Here is a 23,169-nt window from a genome sequence, read left to right on the forward strand (position 1 = left end):
CAACCTCCTCAAACCCCGAACCCCTTTTTTGCTGCACCATGTCGAACCTAGAGTTTGGCATGGATTCCCTCGACTCAGTCCTTGAACTGATGACAGGAAGAGTATATATCTCACGTTGATGAGATATATCACTGTTTTTTATTCTTGTTTCCTCTGAGAAACGAGAATTTGTTTGAGATCTCACTCTTGTTGTACAACAGAGGTGCTACTGAAATTTTCACTGTACACAACAAGGGTCGGAAGAGAAGTTGAACAAGTGTTGGGTCTGAAGCCTGATCGATGGAGGAGATCATCAAGAAGTTGAACCCTGCGGAGGTGTCAACATTGATGAAGCTGATGAAGTTGTCGGCTGGGGGGGGGGATCGATCTGAAGTTGGATGGACCAAGTACATACCTGAGCTGGTCATGACGGGTGAGATATACCCTTTCAGGGAGGAATCTAGAGGGTTATCTAACAGGAGAGGCTACAGAGCCAGATGAGGACTCGGAGGGAAGAGATGAGTGGAAGTCCACTCATATGTTGGTATACATCTGGCTCCTCAACTCGTTGGTCCAGTCGATCGCCGCTACAGTGGATGGCATTGAGAAGGTGAAGGACGTCTGGGAAAAGTTGAGGAGGACCTATGATGGAGTGAGGAATAACCTGAGGGTGTTCCAGATTAAGGGAGAGATCGACGCCACCGTCCAGGGAGATAGGACTGTACAGGAGTATGCCACAGAGCTGGAGCGGCTGTGGCTAGATTATGATCACTTCTCACCTCGGGCGAGCTGCAAGGACCTAGGATGTAAAGAACGGGAGGCCTTTCTACAGGAGAGGACTATGGTGTTTCTCAAAGGATTGACATCAGAGTTTGCTCAGCGAATTGCATTGCTGCTAGCTCAGCCAAAGATTCCCACGCTTGAGGAGGCTGTCTCTGCTATGATCCAGGAGGAGACTCGCATTAGGCTACAGGCGGGGACAGGTGGACTTCCTGTGGTGAAGTCAGCACTGGCAGCCTCTCTGAATTCAGAGGAGAGACTCGGCAGTGCTACAACTGCGGTGCAGTGGGTCATCTAAGACATGCTTGCACCAAGCCACCCAAGGAAGGAGATTCGGGTGGACGTGGACAGTTCGGAGGTCGTGGTCGTGACCGTGGGGTCGACGAGGTGGAAGAGGGGTAGGAAGCCGGGCGAATCTGATGATAGCAGAGGGAGAAGAAGAAGCTGAGGTGGTCTTTACTGAGGAGGATCATGCTCTCCTGACGATACTCAGGAGGAAGCAGAAAGCAGCAGGGGATGGAGGCTTGAGGAGTGGGACTGAGGAGGCATCCACTTCGTTCTTCGCCAGAGGCAACACTGCTACCTATGCTCATCCGACCAAAGGTACTGATGACATATATGCTCTTGCTTCTATGTCTCCCGACAGATCATCAGAATGGATAGTCGACTCTGGTGTGTCTCGACATGTGACAGGTAAGCTAGTGAGTTCTCATCATATACTCACATAGCATCGCCTGATAGTATTCAAACAGCTGATGGTACATTTCAGCCGGTGGTTGGTAAGGGTACAGTCGATTGTACTGGTTCTGTAATTTTGTCCAATGTTTTGCATGCTCCTTCCTTTCCGGTCAATCTTTTGTCCATTAGTGCTATCATCCTCCAACTAAAATGCATTGTTTCTTTTGATATTCCCAAGGTGATTTTTTAGGAGAATGGAACAGGGCGGAGACTTGGGACTGGCACATGGCGTAGTGGACTGTGGTATCTGGATCGTGAAGGGCTGGATTCAGCGTTAGTGTCAATCGTGGAGAAATCAGGAATAGGATTTAAAATGAGTGCTGAGAGTGAGTTAATGCTTCATCACCAGCGTCTGGGACACTCATCCTTTAGTGTTTTAAGTAGATTGTATCCATCTTTATTTGAGAAAGCAAATAAACAGAAACTTGTGTGTGATGCATGTGAGTTTTGAAAGCTTACTAGAAGCTCTTATGTTAGTTCTGGTCATAGAAGTTCTCATGCATTTGACTTGGTACATTCAGATGTTTGGGGGCCTTGTTCCACAATTTTATGAATGGATACAAATATTTTGTTACCTTTATTGATTGTTTCTCTCGTATTACTTGGTTATACCTGATGAAGAATAAGAGTGAAATGTTTGGTTGCTTTCAAAACTTTCATAGGAATGTTCAGACTCAATACGGAACAGTGGTGAAGGTATTGAGGTCGGATAATGGGACAAAGTATACCAACAGAGCGCTTAAAGAGTATTTGTCAACTCAGGGAATACAGTATCAGACAACATATTCATACACACCAGCCCAGAATGGGGTAGCGAAAAGGAAGAAAAGACATCTTTTAGAAGTTGCTAGAAGCATGATGATCTCTATGAATGTCCCAGAAACATTATGGGGGCAAGCAGTATTGACCGCAGCAACGCTGATCAACAGAATGCCCTCGAAAGTGCTGGATTGGAAGTCTCCGTGTGAGACGTTGAAGGGAGATAATGGTGAGATTCTTCCACTTAAAGTGTTTGGCTGTGTGTGCTTTGTGAAAGATAACAGGCCATCCGTCGGGAAGCTTGCCCCTAGAGCTGTGAAGTGCATCTTTGTGGGATATTCTGCTACTCAGAAGGGATATGTTTGCTGGAGCCCGGTGGAAAAAAGGTTGTTTGTGAGCATGGATATGCACTTTCGAGAACTCGAGCCATATTACACCCGGAAGGTAACTTCATCCGTTGGTAACTCGCCTAATACTAGAAGTATGAGGCAAGAGGAGGAGAATGGTGAGAGATCGGTAAACAATGTGGAGAAATCAATTTCTGTATCGATTCCTTGGGAGGGAGAATTGGTCGAGGAGGAGCAGGAGAATGAAGAAGAAAATAAGAATGAGGAAGAAAAGAAAAATGAAGAAGAAAAGAAGAATGAGACAAGAGGTGTTAGGCCCACGGTTCAGGGGGAGCTACTAACCTATAATAGAAAGGGGAAGCAAATATCAGTACGTAGGACTACTCGTAGTAATGCGGGAAATCCTCCCGATAGATATGGATGAGATCTTGTCCAGTTTGTATCATATTCTAACATTCATCCTGCACATAGAGCATTCATTGCATCATTGGACTCTGTTACTGTGCCTAACAATTGACAGGTTGCTAAGAAGGACCCAAAGTGAAAAACGGCGATGCACGAAGAGCTAGGGGCTTTTGAGAAGAACCGCACTTAGGAGTTAGTAAAACTACCAAAAGGAAAGAGAGCAGTTGGATGCAAGCGGGTATTCACTGTGAAACAGAATCCAGATGGACAGGTAGAGCGGTATAAGGCTCGTCTTGTGGCAAAAGGGTATAGCCAGACGTATGGAATCGACTATGATGAGACTTTTGCACCGGTAGCGAAGATGAGCACTGTTCGGACCTTGATCTCTCTGGCAGTAAATGGTGGGTTGAAGCTACACCAACTAGATGTGAAGAATACATTCCTTCATGGAGATCTGGTGGAAGAGGTATACATGGAAATACCATCAGGATTCGACACATATCAGACAGTGGGCAAAGTCTGCAGATTGAAGAAGTCTCTTTATGGTCTGAAGCAGTCTCTACGTGCTTGGTTCGACAGATTCAGGCGGGCTATGATAGGTATGGGATACCAGCAGATTAATGCCGATCATACCATGTTCTTTCGACGAAGTGAATGTCACATTACCATGCTTACAGTATATGTGGATGATATGATTATTACAGGGGATGATGAGAAGGAGATTGCCCAACTCTATGATTATTACAGGGGATGATGAGAAGGAGATTGCCCAACTCAAAGTGAGACTGGGTAAGGAATTCGAGGTGAAAGATCTTGGCTTGCTTCGATACTTTCTTGGAATAGAGATAGCTCGTGGAGCGGAGGGGATCGTCCTATCCCAGAGAAAGTATGCACTAGATCTTCTCAAAGAGACAGGGATGTTAGGGTGCAAACCTGCAACTACACCGATCGACCAGAAGTTCAAGCTGGGTGCTGAAGCTGGAGAACCAGTTGATCATGACAGATACCAAAGGTTGGTGGGCAGGTTGATCTATCTGAGTCACACACGTCTCGATATCTCTTTTGCAGTGAGTATGGTGAGCCGCTAAATGCATGATCCGAGGAAGGGTCATATGGACGCTGTGTACCAGATTCTGAGATATTTGAAGAGTGCCCCCGGAAAAGGGCTGATATTCAGAAAGAATGAACATGTGAGTATTGAGGGTTACTGCGACTCTGATTGGGCTAGCTGTGCTGATGACAGGAGGTCCACCTCAGGATACTACATCTTTATAGGAGGCAACTTAGTCTCGTGGAAGAGCAAAAAGCAGTCAGTGGTGGCGAGATCGACAGCTGAGGCAGAGTATAGAGCTATGGCCTTAGGAGTTGCTGAGTTACTATGGTTGAAGAGTATGCTGGTGGAGCTGAAGCTGGATCAAGGAGCTAAGATGAAGTTGTGGTGTGATAACAAGTCAGCTATCAGTATCGCTAACAACCCAGTGCAACATGATAGAACTAAACACATCGAGATCGATAAGTTCTTCATCAAAGAGAAGTTGGATAGTGGACTACTAGAGCTAAGTCATGTTTCAACTAAGGACCAGACAGCAGATTGTCTGACTAAAGGACTTAGCTCATTAGATATGATTAGAGGATGTGACAAGATGGGCTTAGTGGATATCTTTCGCCCACCTTGAGGAGGAGTGTTGACATATTAGTAATATATAGGGACTTATTTGTAAGTTGTGTAGGGGTTTTCATATTCTTTATTAATGATCATAGATGAAGGGTTCTTTTTAAAAACATCAACTTGAAGGTTCTTGTAGTTCAACTATAAAAAATGAGATGATAGGATATTGGTACATACCAAAGGGTTATACTCCCAGATCATTTTGATAATACTAGCATTTTTATTCCGTACCGTATAGAAATCCAGCGATTTCCAAATACGATTGTACGAGTTCACGGATGACAAGTAAATTGCAAATAGAGACTTTCTTGGCTCGTCCTCTCTACTAGAAACTGGAACTTCCTGCGATGTTTTGATAACGAACATTTTCGCTGTTGGTCCTTCACTACCTCCACCTTTGACAACCAAAGCAAGTGTATACGGTCTCCCATCTCTAGTAAGATCAGATACACGTCTCGGTCTCAGTTCAGATAACACAAATATATCAGCTACCATTGGAGTGTATGATTCCTTTCCAACTGAGTTTTCTCCGTTTCCAAGCTCAATAAAGTATGTCATTTCAAGTGACGTAACCTTTTGAAGAGAATGTATTCTGATAAAAGGAGCTTGAGATGAGACTTCCAGAGATGAACATAGGTCGGCACGCGTTTCTTCAAGCAGTGGATATGTATAGGAACTTAAGTATTGCTCCAAAGACGAAAATGTTTCTGGAATATTTTTCACCTGTAAAAGCAAGCTCGAAATAGATCAATTTAACAAAATTTCAGTGAACTTTTATCGAATGCTTGTTCATGTACTGTTACTTTTCAATATTTATTCTGGACCGCACAACAAAAATTCAGTTGGAAAGTCTAAAATGTATTTATTATTGGAGAGATTTTATCAAAGCGATTCTCGAGGATAAAGTATTTGGTGTTTACCAAAAATAGATTATGCCTTGGACATTCCATCAACTAAAGGGATTGAAATTTTTCGAAGAAAGCATAAGTAATAATAACTTCCAGCATGTCTCCTGCAAGAACCAGGAACTTATGTTTTTGTCATAACTGTCGCAGAATCCCATATATGTTTTATTTTAAATTTTTTTATTGTTAACTAAATACCGACATTAGCTACAATCAGACATTTTGGGTATAGCAATCATATAAATTATAATCATTAGTTTGTTTCTATGTAACCTCCGCAATCCTTGACAAAGAGATGAATTTAATAACAGGTTTGAATCCGATAGGAAGTACTAACCTTCTCCTTAAACAGATGTTCATTAAAGACATCTTCGAGCGACCACGAGAACATTTTTGTCACAAGCTCCGTTTCCTGCTTCTTCAAGTGTATCTTAATCTTGATTGCGGAACCAAAGACAGCAGTAAAAGATCGTGTAGAATCCGTCCTAGAACCAAAACCCCTCTGATTTCTACTGTCATAAGAACTTTTGTTATCATATTTCCCCGAATAAGTATGAAAACCGGAACCAGTATCATAAGGACTTTGTTGGCTGTTTTGATTGCTACCGCGGTTATCATATGAATGGTGCTTGTTAGATTTGTCCGAAGAAGCGTAAGAACAAGATCCAAAACCTGAACTAGAACCAGAATCCCGGGCGCCACTGTGATTGCCATTTTGATTACCACTAGAAGTTTGTCCCTCGGATCGATTCGAAGAAGTACCAGAACCAAAGTTAGTACTACTATGACTGCTATTGTGGCTATTATAAGAATTGTGCTTAATAGATTTGTCCGAAGAGGTATAAAAGCCAGAGCCAGAACCAGAACCTGAATCAGAACCCTGAGCACCACTGTGATTGGAACCTGAAGCATCGCTCGGAACATAATTTGACAAGTAGTTCCAAGCGTTAGTGATGAGCTTGAACGCGGCCTTAGCAGCGGCCACTGCCATTGAATTCTCTGCTTCATCCTTGTTGGTCTCCATCACGGAGAGATTAACGGCAACAAGGATAACTAGCTGTTGATGATGTTCAAATCGAATTTGGTCACAAACCCATGTAAAATAAAACAGTTTAATGCAAGAATGACCAAAGTTAGAGAACAAACTCAATGAATCAACAGGGGTTGCCCTGCTAAAATGAAACCTCAAAGTCTTGCTGTGGGAATCTTCTTTTTTCTTTCTCTTCTTCGTTAAGCAAAGTATGGAGGCTTGGTCTTCTTCACTTATTTATTCTCTGATGCTGCCTTTGCCGGGTCATTGCGCATCTGCGTAGTACGGAAGACGAGGAAGTGACGGTAACGGGCGCAATTCTGGGAACCTTTCGGTATGAAATTTGGGTAAATTGCAGAACACCCCCTGGGAAATTCGTGTAGCCTCCTTTTGGGAATTGAAATTTGGGTAAATTGCAGAAAACCCCCCCCAAAATATTTTGGGTGTTCGCCATGAAAGTCACAAACTTTTTTAAATTTCACTGGAATATCATAACAGTGTTAGGGGGTGTTTGTTTCAAATCATATAATTTTAGGATATGGATTTCACCATGTGATTTGAAATCCATAGGTGTTTTGTTATGAGTTGGGATTTCTAAAATGTTGTTTGTTTCATTAATATTTTAGGATTTGGGATACTACAATTTATAATATTTTGTTTGTTTCAAGCTCAAATTATAGCATTACCAAATACCAAAATTTTGTAATATGATGAATATGCTATCTTGGTGAGGTTACCTCCCACAAAAGACAAAATTGGGATTTGTCAAATCCTCTCCAATTGAGAGGTAAGCACACCCATTTATGGGATTTGTCAAAATCCTCTCCAATTGAGAGGATTTGTCAAACTCTAAAAATTGGGCACTTTTTGCACTTTTGGGATTTAATATTCTAAAATTTTTCTTAAAACAAACACCATATATAGAATCCGAAAATACTAAAAAAACTCTTTTTTTGATCCTAAAACTTGTAATCCATACCAAATGCCAAAATTTTTGGTGAAACAAACACCCCCTTAGTGGATCAACACACCCCCTTAGTGGATCAACAAGATACACTGTCAAAATAATGGATACCTATGTCATTAACGTTGTTGGGGTCCATTGGAAAATTTTGAAAGTTTAGAAGTATTTTGTGGACACCCCGAAGTTTATGGACGTTTAGTATAATTTTGTGTGAAAGCCCCGATGTTCAGGGGGTTTTATGAAATTTACTTGAGAAAGCTAATGTAAATTTCACCAAACCCCCTTGGAGTTTAGAGTTTGTTCAAATATCCCTAAATTTATAAAATTAGAGAAAACTCATGTGTGAACTTTAAAATAGGGGCAATTTCATATTAGTCTATTATATCATCCTTAATTAGCAAATAGTCTGTTTCAAATCGCTGTATTTGCGTATTAGTCCCACGAATCTTCATTTTTCTTGCAAAATTATCCCTTTGTTAGGGATTCCTTAAGTTTTCAAACTATAGTTGGATTAAGCCTTAACCCAACATCTAAATTTACGCGAGTTGCCTTGAGTTTTCCCCATGTGGTTTTTATTTAAGTCTCGTTGGGAATATAACTATCTATGCTATTATTTATTTAAGAAAAGCCCTTTTTTTTGGTTTGTATGTCAAATTTTTATAGATTCCAAAAATATCCTCTCATTTTAAAATCAAAATAAATATCTTTACACTTGGAAAAAACAACAGAATCCTCTCACCAATGTAAAAATCAAACCAAAATGTCTTGAATTTTTTGTGTCGTGCACGCATCTCGTGCACCGAAGTACTAGTAACTATTGGAAAAAGAAAGCTTTGTATTGAATTTGGGAAAGCTCCCGACTGTTAGAGAAGAAGAAGTTGGTGTGGTTGGGTTTTAGTTGGAGCTAGTTTCAGGTATAAACTCGTTATGAAACGGGTTGGCATTTTAAATAATGGGGTTAATTACATATGGGAGTATAACGGAAAAACCATCTAAATCCGTTAAATTTGACAGAAGTTCACTCTCGTAAGTATCGTCACCCAACAAGAGGGATGATTTTGCACGAAAATTGAACATTTGAGGACTAAAAAGCAAATACTTAGACTTGAGTAACAATTTGGCAATTAAGGATGATCAGTTTAAACAATCCTTGTCTCCATAAGCGTCTCAAAAATCTTTTCTCCCATTTTTCCAAGTTTCCAAAGTCGAGGCTTCCCAAAATCTCAATTAAGTATTATTAGGATGTTTATTCCAGTAAACAAATAAATTGTGGACTTATTTTTCCTTTACCTAAATTAGAAAGTCTTTTTAGAGGATTATAAATCCTTCAAATTCTCCAAATTACCCTCATGGCTCATCAAGGCCATAGACAAAATTAGAAGAAACTTCCTATGGGGTGGTCACCAGCAGTCCTCAAAATTCAAATGTCTTGTTAAATGGGGTAACATCTGTAAAGCCAAACAAGATGGTGGTCTAGGCATCATTAAATGTTTCAATCAAGCTCCTCTATCCAAATGGATTTGGGAAATCCTTGATAGAGATTTATATATCAGCAAAGTCATATTATCCTTATATTCAACCAACAACTCCAACCATATCACTAACCCTCCCAGAGGTTCTGCTTCTAAGATGATCCACGATTTATACTCTATTAACTTCACTTTCTTTAGTCATGTTCGATGGAATCTAGGTGATGGCAACACTTGCAGATTCCAAAAAATACTACTAATTCCGCTAGCTTACGCTCTGACCCGAGTAGCATGGGGCACGTGGAATCCCGTGTGAATCAGCAAGGACAGGGTCGTGTTATTAACACTTGGGCTGATATCATCAACTGTGCTAACCTTGGTATGGAAGTAATGCATGAACGTAATGCTCAGTAGATACTTTCTCTTTCGACAACATTGGGTCCGAAAGTTCGATATCGAGGAAGTGCATTGTTGGAACTGGGCTGGAACGCCAAACGGCTCTCGATTCGGGGGTTCCTCAGATACCTTCATTGCTTCTTCTCTGAGAAAAAAAGTTCATGACCCGTGGGCCTTAATAAATAGGCAGGCGCCAACTCCCTCCGCAGCTTCTTCCCCAGGGCTCATCTTCTAGTTTTTTCCCACACCTGCTCCACTCAATCTCAAGGAATAAGGTTTCAAAACTCTTGGAGGTGGCACCCCATCCTCAGAAGAGGAACTTTAGCATTGGAAAGAACAGAAATCACAGAGCTCCACTCTCATCTTGAGCTCATCAAGCCTTCAGGAGACTCTATCCAAGATAGTATCTGGTGGCCATACAATCCATCATGTAACTATACTGTAAAGTCCTTCTACTCTATCCTCAACCACGGAGGTACCATCTTCCACCTCCACAACTTCATCTGGAAATCCCCTTTCCCACTGAAGGTTAAGGTCTTCTTCTGGATCCTCAGCAAACAGAGAGTCCACACCGAAGACATCTTGTCAAAAAAAGGGTGGAATGGGGACCTCACTTGCTCACTCTGCAACCTAGACATTAAGGATAACCCCAAGGCAGTTAGGAAGCCACTGGAAGGAACGAATCACGAGAAACTTATCGAAAAACGCGTCATCGGGAGGCTGACCGGGCGAGACACAACATGTGTCTCGCTCATATGTGCGAGACGCATTGAAGTGTCTTGCGTGCGAGACACATTGAAGTGTCTCGCGGGTGAGACACTTTGTCCAAGTTTCGGTTCTATTGTTTCGTCGATTTAATTTCCCGTCCCGTTGTTTCGTCGTTTCGCGCGTTCCTTCGCATGTTCCATTGCTTCCTTTTTGGCATCAGATGAACTTCTTTGACTCGAACATTGACGTTCATCGTCTTCTCTTCGTCTCGAGTTGCGTGCGGAAACCTATAGGCAATGTTTGACGCCTACAATGATAAAGTATGTAACTTTCATAAAATAAACTGAAGAAAAGAGCAAAAATGTGGTTCATATCACACAACAAAGTTCTTCTCTATGTTTGTTATATCCGAAAAACTAAAATTAGATCTCATTATCGTCAACATCATCCTCAAATTAAATCCATTAATCTTAGGATTAAAACTGTTGCGACTGTATGACAAACATATATTCAGATATTTTAGATACGGGTCAAGATATTTTATTGCATGTCCGTACCTATAACTAATATTCTATCAGATATAGATCATAGCAACCATATTTGTTTACATTACCGGAGACGTATACAAATATCTCTTTGCGCCCTTAGTTAGAGTAGCAAGATTCAAGAGCTGAGGGACCTAATAATAATTTCCATGCTCCCGGAGACTACTTTTTTACATGATCACCCTTCTATCTCTTGTTGTACCGGTCTTCACGAGCTAAGAAGATTTCTGGTATGGTTCGATATCTAAATTTCAATTTGCATTTTGACTTTTGCATTGATCTTCGAAATACTTGAGTTATATTTTGAGCAAACCCGAATGCCCGTGTTCAATTATTCTCCATAAATTTTTTTCCCCCGCCTCTGTCATAATGATCTCATCCTAATGCTATTCGGTCCCAGAATCTGTTGATCCTAGATTCAAGCTGAGGCCAAAAAGTCTCATCTCTCTCTCTCTCTCTCTCTCTCTCTCTCTCTCTCTCTCTTATTCCTCTGCTGTTCTATGGCCCAGAATGTGCTACACCTTTAGAGTCTGTATTCAGCAGCTAGTAACCATTTGTTATATAACTTTTGAAATAATTCTAGAAGTAGTTGTTGGAGTTATAATAAGTGTAACTTAAAACTTAACATTGTAGTGGAAAAGTTTAGTCCCACATAGGAAATGGAATAACAGGGAAGAGTGTTTATAAGCTTTTCTCATCTCTCTTATGCCTGAAAGTAAATAAAGGTTATGCTTCACAGCACACACACACGCGCCGGCCAGGTCGGGCTCGGGTCAGGTGGCGTGTGCGGACACGAATACCTGCTATATTTTGTTTTTGCTAATTGGAATCATTAATATGATGCAGATTAAAAACGTGATTAATAGAAATATTTTGTAATGAAAATATGATAAATATTTTATTTTGTAACGGAAATATTTAGTAACGGCTAAGATTTATTAACGTTAACGTGATAAATGGGCGAGTAATTAAAATATAGTGAAAAACACAACATTTTCTCTCCTCTTCTCTGTTCTTCATATTCGTGTTCTTGCTGTTAAATCATTGTTGGTTCCCTGAAAGTCGAGAAGAATTCACAAAGCCTTCTTGAAACTCGTGCCGACGAGAAGGAGGCCGCCTGACCGAGGGTCGTTGTATCTCCGAGAACTTTTGCCGCGTAGCCCTGTACGAGAGGGGACAATTAGATTCTTGGGACAGTGTCTTGCACGTTTCGACCATCAGGCCGTATTTCTAACTTTCATTTATTTTCGTTTGCTTCAATTTCATTTCTGAGTTACAATAGTGATCTGATATTATCTGATCTAATAATCAACTATTTAAAATTCACATTAATCTTTGTCTAAACAGCTAATATTCCCAACAGTAGTCATATCTTCCACTTGTCACTCTCTCATCGGCTCATTTGATATTGGAGGCCACAAAAATCCTTACATGTGGATAAGGTATTTATATGCAGATAGATTTTGCTCCCTGCACCTCCTCTCTCCCTCCCTCCCTCCCTCCCTCCCTCTTCACCAATGGCCAGATGGACCTCAGACTGCTCTTTAATCCCCATTCTCCCTACTAAAACCCTCTCCAAAGTCCTACTCTCAATCTCATTCCCTTATACCACCATCCACACAATCACATCCTCATCCTCTTTCGGGTATCGAAAACTAGTCATCATCAACTCTTCCTCCAAATCCTCATCCCCTATTCTTGAGGACTCCTATGATAGCCTCCAAATCATCCAAGGCTCCAATTTTTCTATATCCAACGGGTACATTCGGGTTTTGTGCAAGGACCCTCGAACTCGAGCCCTCGCCTTCGATTACTACCAAAAGGCGAAACTCCAGCAAAACTTCCAACCAGAACAATCAACGGTAAACCTTTTGATCAGTGGCCTCATCAAATCTGAGCAATGGAACTCGATCGCTACTTTATCCAAAGATTTCGAGGCTTTCAATGTGTGTCCTGGCAGGTCAACATGCACCAGACTGATCCATTTCTGCGTTCGTGCACGGAAGTTCAGGCTTGTAGATTCGTTGCTTAAGGTTCTTGAAACCAAGAGGGGGGTCGATGTCTTGGCCTTCGGCGCTGCGATGCGAGGCTACAACAAGCTTCACATGTATAGAAGTACTGTGTCAGCCTTCGACAGAATGAGGGCAGCGAACATTCCACCCAGTTTCAGTTGCTATTTCTCTACCATGTACGCTTTCCAAAAGCTTGGAGACCTGGATAAAGTACTCTCGTTGTTTCTGGAGTTCGAGCCTAAAATATCGAAGTCCTCAGCTTTCTCTGCCGAAATTTACTTCGTGTTGTGTGATTCATTGGGGAGGTCAGGGAGAGCCTTCAAAGCTCTCAGATACTTCAAAGAGATGATCGGAAAAGGCATTTCTCCAAGACCTTCTATTTATGCTTCTTTAATCTGTTCTTTCGCAGGGGCTAAAGAAGCAGAGATCGCCGAAGATATCTTTCAAGAAGCAAAAGATATGAGAATGGTTAGAGACCCAGCAGTGTTTTTAAAGCTAGTTTTGATGTATGTAGAATTGGGACTAATGGAGAAGACGATCGGAGTCGTAGAATCGATGAAGGATATCAAAGTTAAGGCATCAGATTGCGTACTATGCGCAATTATTAATGGCTACGTATCTAAGGAAGGACCTAGAGCTTCGTTGAGAGCATACGAGCGATTGAAATCTTTGAACTGCGAATTCGGCCAAGTGACCTACGCTTCGATCATCAACGTCTACTGTCGCCTCGGGCTTTCTCAGAAGGCGGAGGCTGTATTTTCAGAAATGCTCGCAAAAGGGTTCGATAGATGCGTGGTTGCTTACTCCAACATGATCTCAATGTACGGGAAATTGGGAAAGGCAAGGGACGCGACGAGGCTTTTAGCGAAGATGAAAGAAAAAAGATGCGAGCCTAATGTTTGGGTGTATAATTCTCTCATCGATATGCACGGGCGGCTCGCAAACATAAAGCAAGTAGAAAAGCTATGGAAGGAGATGAAGAGGAGGGAAATAGCACCCGATAAAATAAGTTACAGCAGCCTTATAAGTGCGTATAACAAGGTTAAGGATCTTGAGGAGTGCTTGAAGTTCTATAACGAGTTTAAGCTGAACGGAGGCAGAATTGACAGGATTTTGGCTGGAATTATGGTGGGTGTTTTCTCAAAGAGTAACAGGGTTGATGAATTGGTGGAAATGCTCAAGGATTTGAAAACGGAGGGCTTACGTCTGGATGCGAGGCTGTATAAGTCTTCGTTGAATGCTTTGAGAGATGCAGGGCTTCAGTCGAGAGTAAAGTGGCTCGAAGAGAATTTTAGGGTAGAGGTAGAGAAGGATAAAACTTAATTCACTGCTCGAGTTGCAGAAGAAAGGTCTACTGAATCAAATCGCGAAGATATCGAGAAGGAGAGTGTTATTTCAGCTTCAAGAGATGGCCATCTTTGCACTTGAATTCGCGGTGACGAAGACTGAGACACTCGCTACTAAGAATCTGAGGAGCATGAGATCGAACAAATTGGACTTCCATAATTTTTTTTGCCCAAGAATGCATCGACAGAGGAAGAGCGCATACCTGCGAAAAGACGCGAATCAAGTTGGTGTTTTGCGGATGCTGTATCCCTTCAATCAAGCTGATGAATACCAGGAAGTAAGTCTTTGTTTTTGTTACATCATTTGAACTTCATCGGCTTTCGAGGTGATTTTCATTCTCCTGCTTCGTTTGAGAACAGTTTCAACAACACAAATCAGCATGAAAATTCATCGTATCATTGCTTCAATTGATTGCTGGAAGAGCAAAGTACTTGCTAATGTGCATGAATATTGTTATGTTGAGTGTAATAGGAAATAACAGAAGCTGGATTTAAGGAATAAACAGTGAACTATGATGAATTTCTCTTCTATACACTTCTAATTACTATTTTAAAACTAATGAAGCGTTGAAGCATCAAACAAGCGGATCCTTCTGTTGCGCACAGCGGAAATTTCGGCAGCACTTCGGCAGCACAACAAGAGAGTCAGGTCGCAATAAGAATTCTTGTTTCTCAAAGGGAACAAGAATCTGAAGCCTAATATCTCATCAAAATGGGATATTTGCTCTTCCTCTCGTCAGCTCTAGGACTGCGCGTCGAGGGAACCTAAAAAGCTATTACAAATCACACAAAAACGATACAACCAATTTTTACGTGGTTCGGCAAATTGCCTACGTCCACGGGGCAAGGAGGGGGAGATCTACTAATAGAGGAAGAGAGAGTACAAATAGGGTTTACACAAGAATCTCACAAATAAAACCCTCACACAAAACTCTCAAATCTCTCACAAAGCTCTCTCAAAGGGATGCACAAAACCCTAAAAGGGACTACACAAAATCTCCCTTGCACAAGAAGATACTCAGCCGCCAAAGTCCTTGCACGCGCTCTGTTCTTGCCCCCCGCAGCCGCCAAACAAATCCTCTTGCGCTCCCCATTGACCTAGGGAATCACAATAATATATATAGGTTTGTTTGAGTGGGCCGGGTAATTCGGGTTCACGGGCATCTGTTTCTTCACGCGGAATTCTTTCCGCGTCCTTCATTCACGTGGTGGCCGTGGCCCCCACATCACAATTCTCCACCTCGGTAAAGTTTTCCCAAAACTGAGCCGATACCAAAGCATCCAAATGTCCCACTTGTTGTGCCCAGTACGAACTCAATCCACAACAAGTCGAGAACCTGAACGAGAGTCCAAACAATCTCACCCCCATCAAAATCCAAATCAAGCCGCCCGTAGTTCATCCAAATGGCCGTCAACGGCCTCAACAATCACGAATATGCAACAAGTTTCGACAATGATCAAACTTGTTGCTCGGAACCACCTTAGTGAGCATATCCGCCGGATTATCCTTCGTGTGGACTTTCACAATTTCCACATCACCATTTTCAAGAACATCTCGATCGAAGTGATAACGAACATCAATGTGCTTCGTCCGCGTATGAAAAACCTGATTCTTCGCCAAATAGATAGCACTCATGCTATCACAATGAATAGTGACGGACCTCTGCGATATACCAAGTTCCTCCAAAAGTCCTCGAAGCCAAATAGCCTCCTTCACAGCCTCCGTAACCGCCATATACTTTGCCTCCATCGTAGACAAAGCCACCGTCGACTGTAAGGTGCATCTCCAACACACCGGCGCACGGGTCAAAGTAAACACATACCCCGTCGTAGACCGGCGCTTATCCAAATCCCCGGCATAATCCGAATCAACATAACCAATGCATAGCTGCCCACCTGTAGTGTCCCGCTCATAAACCAAACCAACATTGAGCGTACCTCGAATGTACCTTAATATCCATCTCACGGCGTCCCAATGACCCACTCCTGGATCATGCATGTATCTCGAAACCATGCTTACCGTCTGTGACAAATCTGGTCTCGTACATACCATTGCGTACATCAAGCTCCCAACCGCGCTCGCATATGGAGTCTTCGACATCAACTCACGATCTTCAACTGACTTCGGTGAAAGACCAGCTGAAAGCTTCAAATTGTAGAACCTTCTTCAAATAAGCCACTTGTGTTAAACAAATTCTGCCCTTCTTCTTGTCTCTGCTGATCTCCATTCCCAAAATGCGTTTGGCCTCACCCAAGTCCTTCATCTCAAATTCATTTGAAAGCTGAACTTTCAACTCATCTATAGCCGACTTGGAAATAGAGGCAACCAACATGTCATCGACATAGAGCAACAAATAAATGTACACACCTCCTTTCAACTTGTGAAAATATACGCAAGGATCAAACTGGCTCCGAGTGTACGAATGACCAAGCATAAAACCATCGAATCGCCTATACCATTGTCGAGGAGACTGTTTCAAACCGTATAGCGATTTCTTCAATCTGCAAACTAATTTTTCCTTCCCTGCAGCTCGGAATCCCAATGGCTGAGTCATATATATTTCTTCATCAAGATCACCATGAAGAAATGCCGTTTTCACATCCAACTGATCTAATTCCAAACCATACTGTGCCACCAAAGCTAGCAAAATCCGAATCGAAGAATGCTTCACCACCGGAGAGAAAACCTCATTGTAATCAATACCTTCCTCCTGTACATAGCCCTTCGCAACCAACCTAGCCTTGAATCTCAACGGAGTGCCTTCAATGCCCTCCTTCTTCGTGTATACCCACTTGCAACCAATTGCCTTCCGCCCCTTTGGAAGCTCAACAAGCTCCCATGTATCGTTCTTATGAAGGGACTCCATCTCCTCCTGCATAGCCACCTGCCACGAATCAGCCTCCGAACTCTGCTCGGCCTCTCTGAATGTAGTAGGCACTAACTCATCGATACTCTCCATCGGAAGTGCATATGCAACTGTGTCGGCATACCGTGCTGGCACCCGTATGTCTCTCCTCTGTCTCCGTGCCGCAATAGAATCCTGAACCTGAGCCGTCGGTTCCTGATCCTGCACATTTGTACTCGTATCCTCCGTGTCACCGTCGTGCTCGCCTGGCGTCACCTCAGTCGGCACCTGCATGGATACTGTATCATCTGGACAATGTGGAGCTGTATCGATCTCCACCACCTGTGATATCTCCTCCGTCGGGTCGCTCTCCACCTGATGAGAGCTGGGAAGCTTCAAGATAGAAGCCTCATCGAATGTGACGTCCCTACTCAGCACAATCTTCTTATCAACTGGATCCCAAAGCTTGTATCCCTTGACACCACGCTTGAATCCTATAAATATGGCCTTCCTAGCTCGAGGTTCTAATTTATCAGTTCTAACATGATAATATGCAGGGCACCCGAATACCTTGAGTTGGTCATAGTCATGTGCTGGCTTTTCCGACCACATCTCCATAGGGGTTTTCTCCTCAATCGCAGATGAAGGCAGCCTATTAATGAGGTGGCTCGCATATGTAAGTGCCTCAGCCCAAAAGATCTTCTCCAAACCACTCTGCGACAATAAGCATCGGATCTTCTCCAGTAAAGTCCGATTTAATCTCTCTGCCACCCCATTCTGCTGCGGTGTATGACTAACTGTGAAGTGTCTCATTATGCCCTCGTCTCGACATAGCTGCTGAAAGGGGTCAGAAGTATACTCACCACCGTTGTCGGATCGCAACGTCTTGATCTTTCTCCCAGTCTGCAGTTCCAATCTCTTCTTCCACTCCATAAACAAATCTAGGACTTCACTCTTCTTTGTCATGGTGTACACCCAACATCGCCTAGAATAGTCATCTACAAAAGTGACGAACCAATGTCGACCACCAAGTAATGCAGTCTTGGTGGGACACCAAACGTCTGTGTGCACGTAGTCCAGGATGCCCCTCGTTTGATGAATAGCAGTCCCGAACTTTACCTTCGTCTTCTTGCCAAGAACACAGTGCTCACAGAACTCAATCTTCCCACTCTTGGCTCCCTTCAATAGCCCCTGCTTGCACAATGCCTGCAGTGACTTTTCACCTGTGTGCCCCAACCTATAGTGCCAAAGTCTGCTCATGTCCGCTTCTGAAATAGCCGAAGCAACCTGGCCAATCTCGGTGCTTCCCTTCAGATAATACAAATTCCGATTGCGGACTCCCTTCATCACCACCAATGATCCCTTAGTAACCTTCGCTACAGCGTTTTCGAAAATCACCTTGAATCCCTTCGCCTCCAAAGCTCCAACTGAGATAAGATTCTTCTTCAGCTGAGGAACAAATCTCACCTCCTTCAACTCACGGACTACTCCATCGTGCATCCTAATCTGCACGGTACCTATCCCACAAACGCTACAGGATTGATCATTTCCCATGACAACAACGCCCCCCATCGACTTTCTCAAAAGATGCAAACCAGTCTCGCCTAGGGGTCACATGAAAAGTAGCGCCGGAATCAAGCATCCAATCTGATGCATCCACATAGTTCACCTCCGAAGTAATCAGTAGAGAAAAGCACGAATCATCGGAATCATCGCCTTTCGCAATATTCACCTCATTGGCCTTCAGGCCCTTTTTCTTGCCATTATCTTTCTCCTTGAGCTTCGGGCAGTCTCTCTTCCAATGTCCCTGCTCCTTACAGAATGCACATTGGTTCTTTGTTAATTGGTGGCGGCCTCTAGACTTTGACCTCCCTCTGTTACCACCTTTCGGATATGGGCTTCTACCTCTCGTCGACCTGAAGTACTAGCGCGGGAAGTCTCCTTGTCCTTCCTCCTCAAATCGTAATTGGTCAATGCGTTAGTCACTTCACTATAGCTGATCGAAGATCTCCCGTTCAACAAAGTGAGCACGAAGGTATCATACTCCTCATCGGGTAAGGAGCCCAACAAAATAATCGCCTTATACTCATCCGATATCTTCTCATCAACATTTGCCAAGTCCGACAACAACTTAGTGTAGTTGTTCACATGAGCCGTTAGCGAGGTGTCTCTGGACATCTGAAATCTGAAGAGTCTTCGCAGCAAGTACAACCTGTTCTCAACACTCTTTGTGAGATACTTGTTGTTGAGAATTTCCCACATCTTCATTGCAGACGTCACCCCAATCACATCATATTTCAGTTCCTGTTCCAAACAGGACCTGATCACCCCACAAGCGTTCCTATTCATTTTCTCCCATACCGTCTCATCATATTTAGGTGGTCTCTCGTGGACCATAATGGTCTCTTCCAAATTCTGAGCATTGAGCGCATCCTGTACGTCGCTCATCCACAAACCAAAGTTGATTTTACCGTCATACTTCACTACACTAATTTTAGTGTTCTGAAAACCAACTTGTATTGTACTCGCCATCGATTTGCTGCTTTCACCTTCTTCTCCCATTGCGAACTAACTCCAAATTGTAGAGAAAGAACAAATTTGATAGAATTAGGAACCACCCAACTGAACCCTAGATCGGATTCCAAATAGATCTCCTATCCACACGAGGAAAGCGAAATCTCCAACGGCAACTCCTAATGCTATCTCCACCGAAGCCTAGAACTCCAAGAACCAAGCTTCATAAAAAATCTTCCTCCACCAAATCCAAAACACCCTAGATCTGAAATCTGGGCTCTGATACCACTTGTTGCGCGCAGCGGAAATTTCGGCAGCACTTCGGCAGCACAACAAGAGAGTCAGGTCGTAATAAGAATTCTTGTTTCTCAAAGGGAACAAGAATCTGAAGCCTAATATCTCATCAAAGTGAGATATTTGCTCTTCCTCTCGTCAGCTCTAGGACTGCGCGTCGAGGGAACCTAAAAAGCTATTACAAATCACACAAAAGCGATACAACCAATTTTTACGTGGTTCGGCAAATTGCCTACGTCCACGGGGCAAGGAGGGGGAGATCTACTAATAGAGGAAGAGAGAGTACAAATAGGGTTTACACAAGAATCTCACAAATAAAACCCTCACACAAAACTCTCAAATCTCTCACAAAGCTCTCTCAAAGGGATGCACAAAACCCTAAAAGGGACTACACAAAATCTCCCTTGCACAAGAAGATACTCAGCCGCCAAAGTCCTTGCACGCGCTCTGTTCTTGCACCCCGCAGCCGCCAAACAAATCCTCCTGCGCTCCCCATTGACCTAGGGAATCACAATAATATATATAGGTTTGTTTGAGTGGGCCGGGTAATTCGGGTTCACGGGCATCTGTTTCTTCACGCGGAATTCTTTCTGTGTCCTTCATTCACGTGGTGGCCGTGGCCCCCACATCACACCTTCATCTATAATAATAGGGGATCCAAAGATTTACTATTCATGCTACAGTAAACAATACAACAAATTATAGTTTTAAAAAATATTACTGTAGCAGTATCCTTTATCACTGTAGCACAACATTTAAGAAAATGTCACTGTGGTACTTAAAAAACATTTAAAAACAGAATTTATTTAGCGAAAATAAAAAAAATGAGGGTTGTGTTTTGCACGGGGTGCACACTAGTAAGTAGAATGACAGAACTGCATAACCATGTAATCTCAAAATTGACAGCAAACAGAGAGAGCATTTGATATTTTTGTTTTGAGATGAATACAAATTATTAGTGAAAACTATTTAACATCTTCACCATTAATCAACAAAACAAACAACACTGGACTAGCTACCCAACAGCTTTATTCTCAAAGACAGGACACGTTCACACGCACTCAGACACCATAAAACCACTGATCAGCAACAATTTATAAGCCGTTCAACTCATTCGTTCTCCTCTTCACGACAAGGCCTAGTGCAGAAGCATCGCCGACGGAATCCGCGGCACTTTCCACCGGGGAACCCTTCAGTCTTGCAAACGTTAGCACAGTTGCTAGCCCTCACGCACAGGCCCTTGAACTTGTGGCTCTGTGACTCACAAGTCCTTGCCTCCACCATCGTGGGCCCCATCTCTGCGGTAGGAAAAAAAATATATCAAACATGGATAATCTACGGTAAAAATGGTTATAAGCTGACAGCTCATTTCATAAAATGAGATGGATAATGGTGAGATTTGCTCCGCTGGTCACGTCGGTCCCATCCAGTATCTCCAGCTATTATACATCTACGTTTTGTAGAAAGGTTTAACACCAATATATCTTTTGTATTATTGGTTTGCCAAATAGACCCTGAGGGTACAAGCGCTTATAGCCCATAACGCATCATGCAATTAACCCTTTTAGGAAAAGACCTTCGGAAAGCAGTTAATAAAAATATGTATATATGTATTTATGTTTTCAATCCAAATGATGAAAGATGACTGTAATATGACATGTAAATAATAGGGAAGCAAAGAGGAGAGGGGGAGAGAGAAGGAAACCAGTGGCAATGAGGAGCAAGAAGAGGAGGAGGATAGCAGGAAGCATGCGCTTGGAGAACCCCATTTGCTTGGAGATAGTAGATACTAGATATCACACTAATTAGAAGAATGTATGAGGGCTGGTAATGATAAAATAAGTTGAGGTGAGCATATATAGAACAAGTCAAGGGCATTGTTGAACTTTCATTGTTTGTTGGATGGAAAAGGAAAGTATTGAATAACACAGTCTAGACTATACTTTCCAGACAGTGGACTTGATTAGAAAAGAATAAAGTGTAGATTGATATGATATACAGTACTTATTGCATTACAATGACGCTTAAGAAAGGAATCAGTGGGAGTTAAATAATCTACATCACACGTGTAGTTCATGGGATGAATAATTATGTTACACCTTCTGGGGTGTGGACGCAATCCAATAAAAATATCGGTTTCATAATTTTCTATAGGGTGGCACTAGGGGCACACCCCCAACCACACATCCAACCACACCCTCTCTCATTTGCTACAGTACACCGAGCCTTGTGGATGTGGGGTCCACCCACGTTGATGGCTTTTCCCAGCCATATTGTGTTTCCACGTGAACTCAATTGTTTCCGCGTGAAGACTTCGGTTTTGTCCAGCGGACAAAGTGAAAGCCCACCCAATAGCCTATACAAGCCTATATACTATTTGGTTTCTAGGGCATTGTGGAGCAAGGTGGATTCTTTTTTTCGGCGGCGTTGTTTCTTAGAGAAAACGCAGCAAAGAAAAAGGAGAAGAAGAGGGAGTGCAGGTACAGCAGGAGGTGAAAAACAGAGGTTCTTTTTTTGGCAGCGTGTAAGGCTTTGACAGGGTCTTGGACTGCGTGCAACAAGAGAAATAGAGTGTTTTTTTACTGCTGTTGTGAGAGATTAGAGAGTTAGTTTGAGGGTTTAGTTTGTGAGATTGTAAACATTTTGTATTCTCTCTCTAATAGTAGATCTCCCCCTCCTTGCCCCGTGGACATAGGCAGTTTGCCGAACCACGTAAAATTAGTTTGTTTGAGTTTGTGGCCATTGTAATAGTTTTTAGGATCACTCGACGCGCAGTCCTAGAGCTGACGAGAGGAAGAGCTAATATCCCACTTTGATGGGATATTAGGCTTCAGATTCTTGTTCCCTTTGAGAAACAAGAATTCTTATCGATCTTTCTCTCTTATTGTGCACCAGAAACTCTGCCGAAATTTCCGCTGCGCACAACAAGTGGTATCAGAGCCCGGGCTACGCTTGGGCTATTTGGAGGAGTAGATCAATTTGGAGGCTCGTCTAGGGCTTCGTTTGGTGATAAAGGTGGGATCTTTTGGTAAAAACTCTATCTTTTTAGTTTTGGATCTATTCTTTGTTCGTTGGTGTGTAAGATGTCGGGGAAAGAAGGTGCTTCGGGTATCGAGGGTGGTACTTCTGGCGCGAAGACCATTCAGAGTTTGAATATCCACTCTATGAAGATAGATGTGGAGAAATTTAATGGCACAAACAACTTTGGATTATGGAGATGTGAGGTTTTGGATGCGCTGAACGCGCAGAATTTGGAGGATACATTGGAGTTAGATAGCAAGCCAGATGAGATTGAAGAGAAGGTTTGGAAGAAGATGAATCGAACGGCGTGTGGTGTGATTAGGTCTTATTTGACTCAAGATCTAAAATATGATGTGATGAATGAGACTTCTGCGAAGAAGATTTGGGAGATTCTCGAAAGCAAGTATTTGACCAAGAGTGTGGAAAATCGCTTGCATTTGAA

The 23,169-nt window shown here is 42.6% G+C and overlaps 3 protein-coding genes across 3 annotated transcripts in view; 1 reads left to right on the top strand and 2 right to left on the bottom strand.

Annotated features, from left to right (window-relative positions):
- LOC109826153 overlaps positions 1 to 6,793 on the bottom strand; it is an 11,834-nt gene extending 5,041 nt beyond the window's left edge. Inside the window, exons 1-3 of the mRNA XM_020393137.1 lie at positions 6,767 to 6,793; positions 5,920 to 6,639; positions 4,855 to 5,400 (exon numbers count right to left, since the gene is read on the bottom strand). Of these exons, the coding sequence (XP_020248726.1) occupies positions 4,855 to 5,400; positions 5,920 to 6,606 (1,233 nt within the window). The 5' untranslated portion in view covers positions 6,607 to 6,639; positions 6,767 to 6,793. The remainder of the gene's footprint in view (positions 1 to 4,854; positions 5,401 to 5,919; positions 6,640 to 6,766) is intronic.
- On the top strand, positions 12,193 to 14,572 carry LOC109825684 (pentatricopeptide repeat-containing protein At5g13770, chloroplastic). Its single transcript, XM_020392553.1, has one exon. The coding sequence runs from the start codon at positions 12,212 to 12,214 to the stop codon at positions 14,027 to 14,029; it is 1,818 nt and encodes a 605-aa protein (XP_020248142.1). The 5' UTR covers positions 12,193 to 12,211; the 3' UTR covers positions 14,030 to 14,572.
- LOC109825310 (defensin-like protein 2) lies at positions 20,606 to 21,550 on the bottom strand. The gene is made up of 2 exons (XM_020392144.1): positions 21,412 to 21,550; positions 20,606 to 21,004 (listed from the first exon to the last, which is right to left on the bottom strand). The coding sequence occupies exons 1-2, from the start codon at positions 21,473 to 21,475 to the stop codon at positions 20,817 to 20,819; spliced, it is 252 nt and encodes an 83-aa protein (XP_020247733.1). The 5' UTR covers positions 21,476 to 21,550; the 3' UTR covers positions 20,606 to 20,816.

The sequence above is a fragment of the Asparagus officinalis genome, chromosome 10 (assembly GCF_001876935.1).
Source record: "Asparagus officinalis chromosome 10, Aspof.V1, whole genome shotgun sequence".
Taxonomy (NCBI): Eukaryota; Viridiplantae; Streptophyta; class Magnoliopsida; order Asparagales; family Asparagaceae; genus Asparagus; species Asparagus officinalis.

What these genes read in the sequence shown, in the direction of transcription:
- LOC109825684 (XM_020392553.1), top strand. Translation starts at nt 12,212, where the DNA reads ATGGCCAGATGGACCTCAGACTGCTCTTTAATCCCCATTCTCCCTACT.
- LOC109825310 (XM_020392144.1), bottom strand. Translation starts at nt 21,475, where the DNA reads ATGGGGTTCTCCAAGCGCATGCTTCCTGCTATCCTCCTCCTCTTCTTG. An exon ending in CTTGCTCCTCATTGCCACTG is followed by an intron (nt 21,005 to 21,411) that starts GTTTCCTTCTCT and finishes TTCCTACCGCAG; the next exon opens with AGATGGGGCCCACGATGGTG.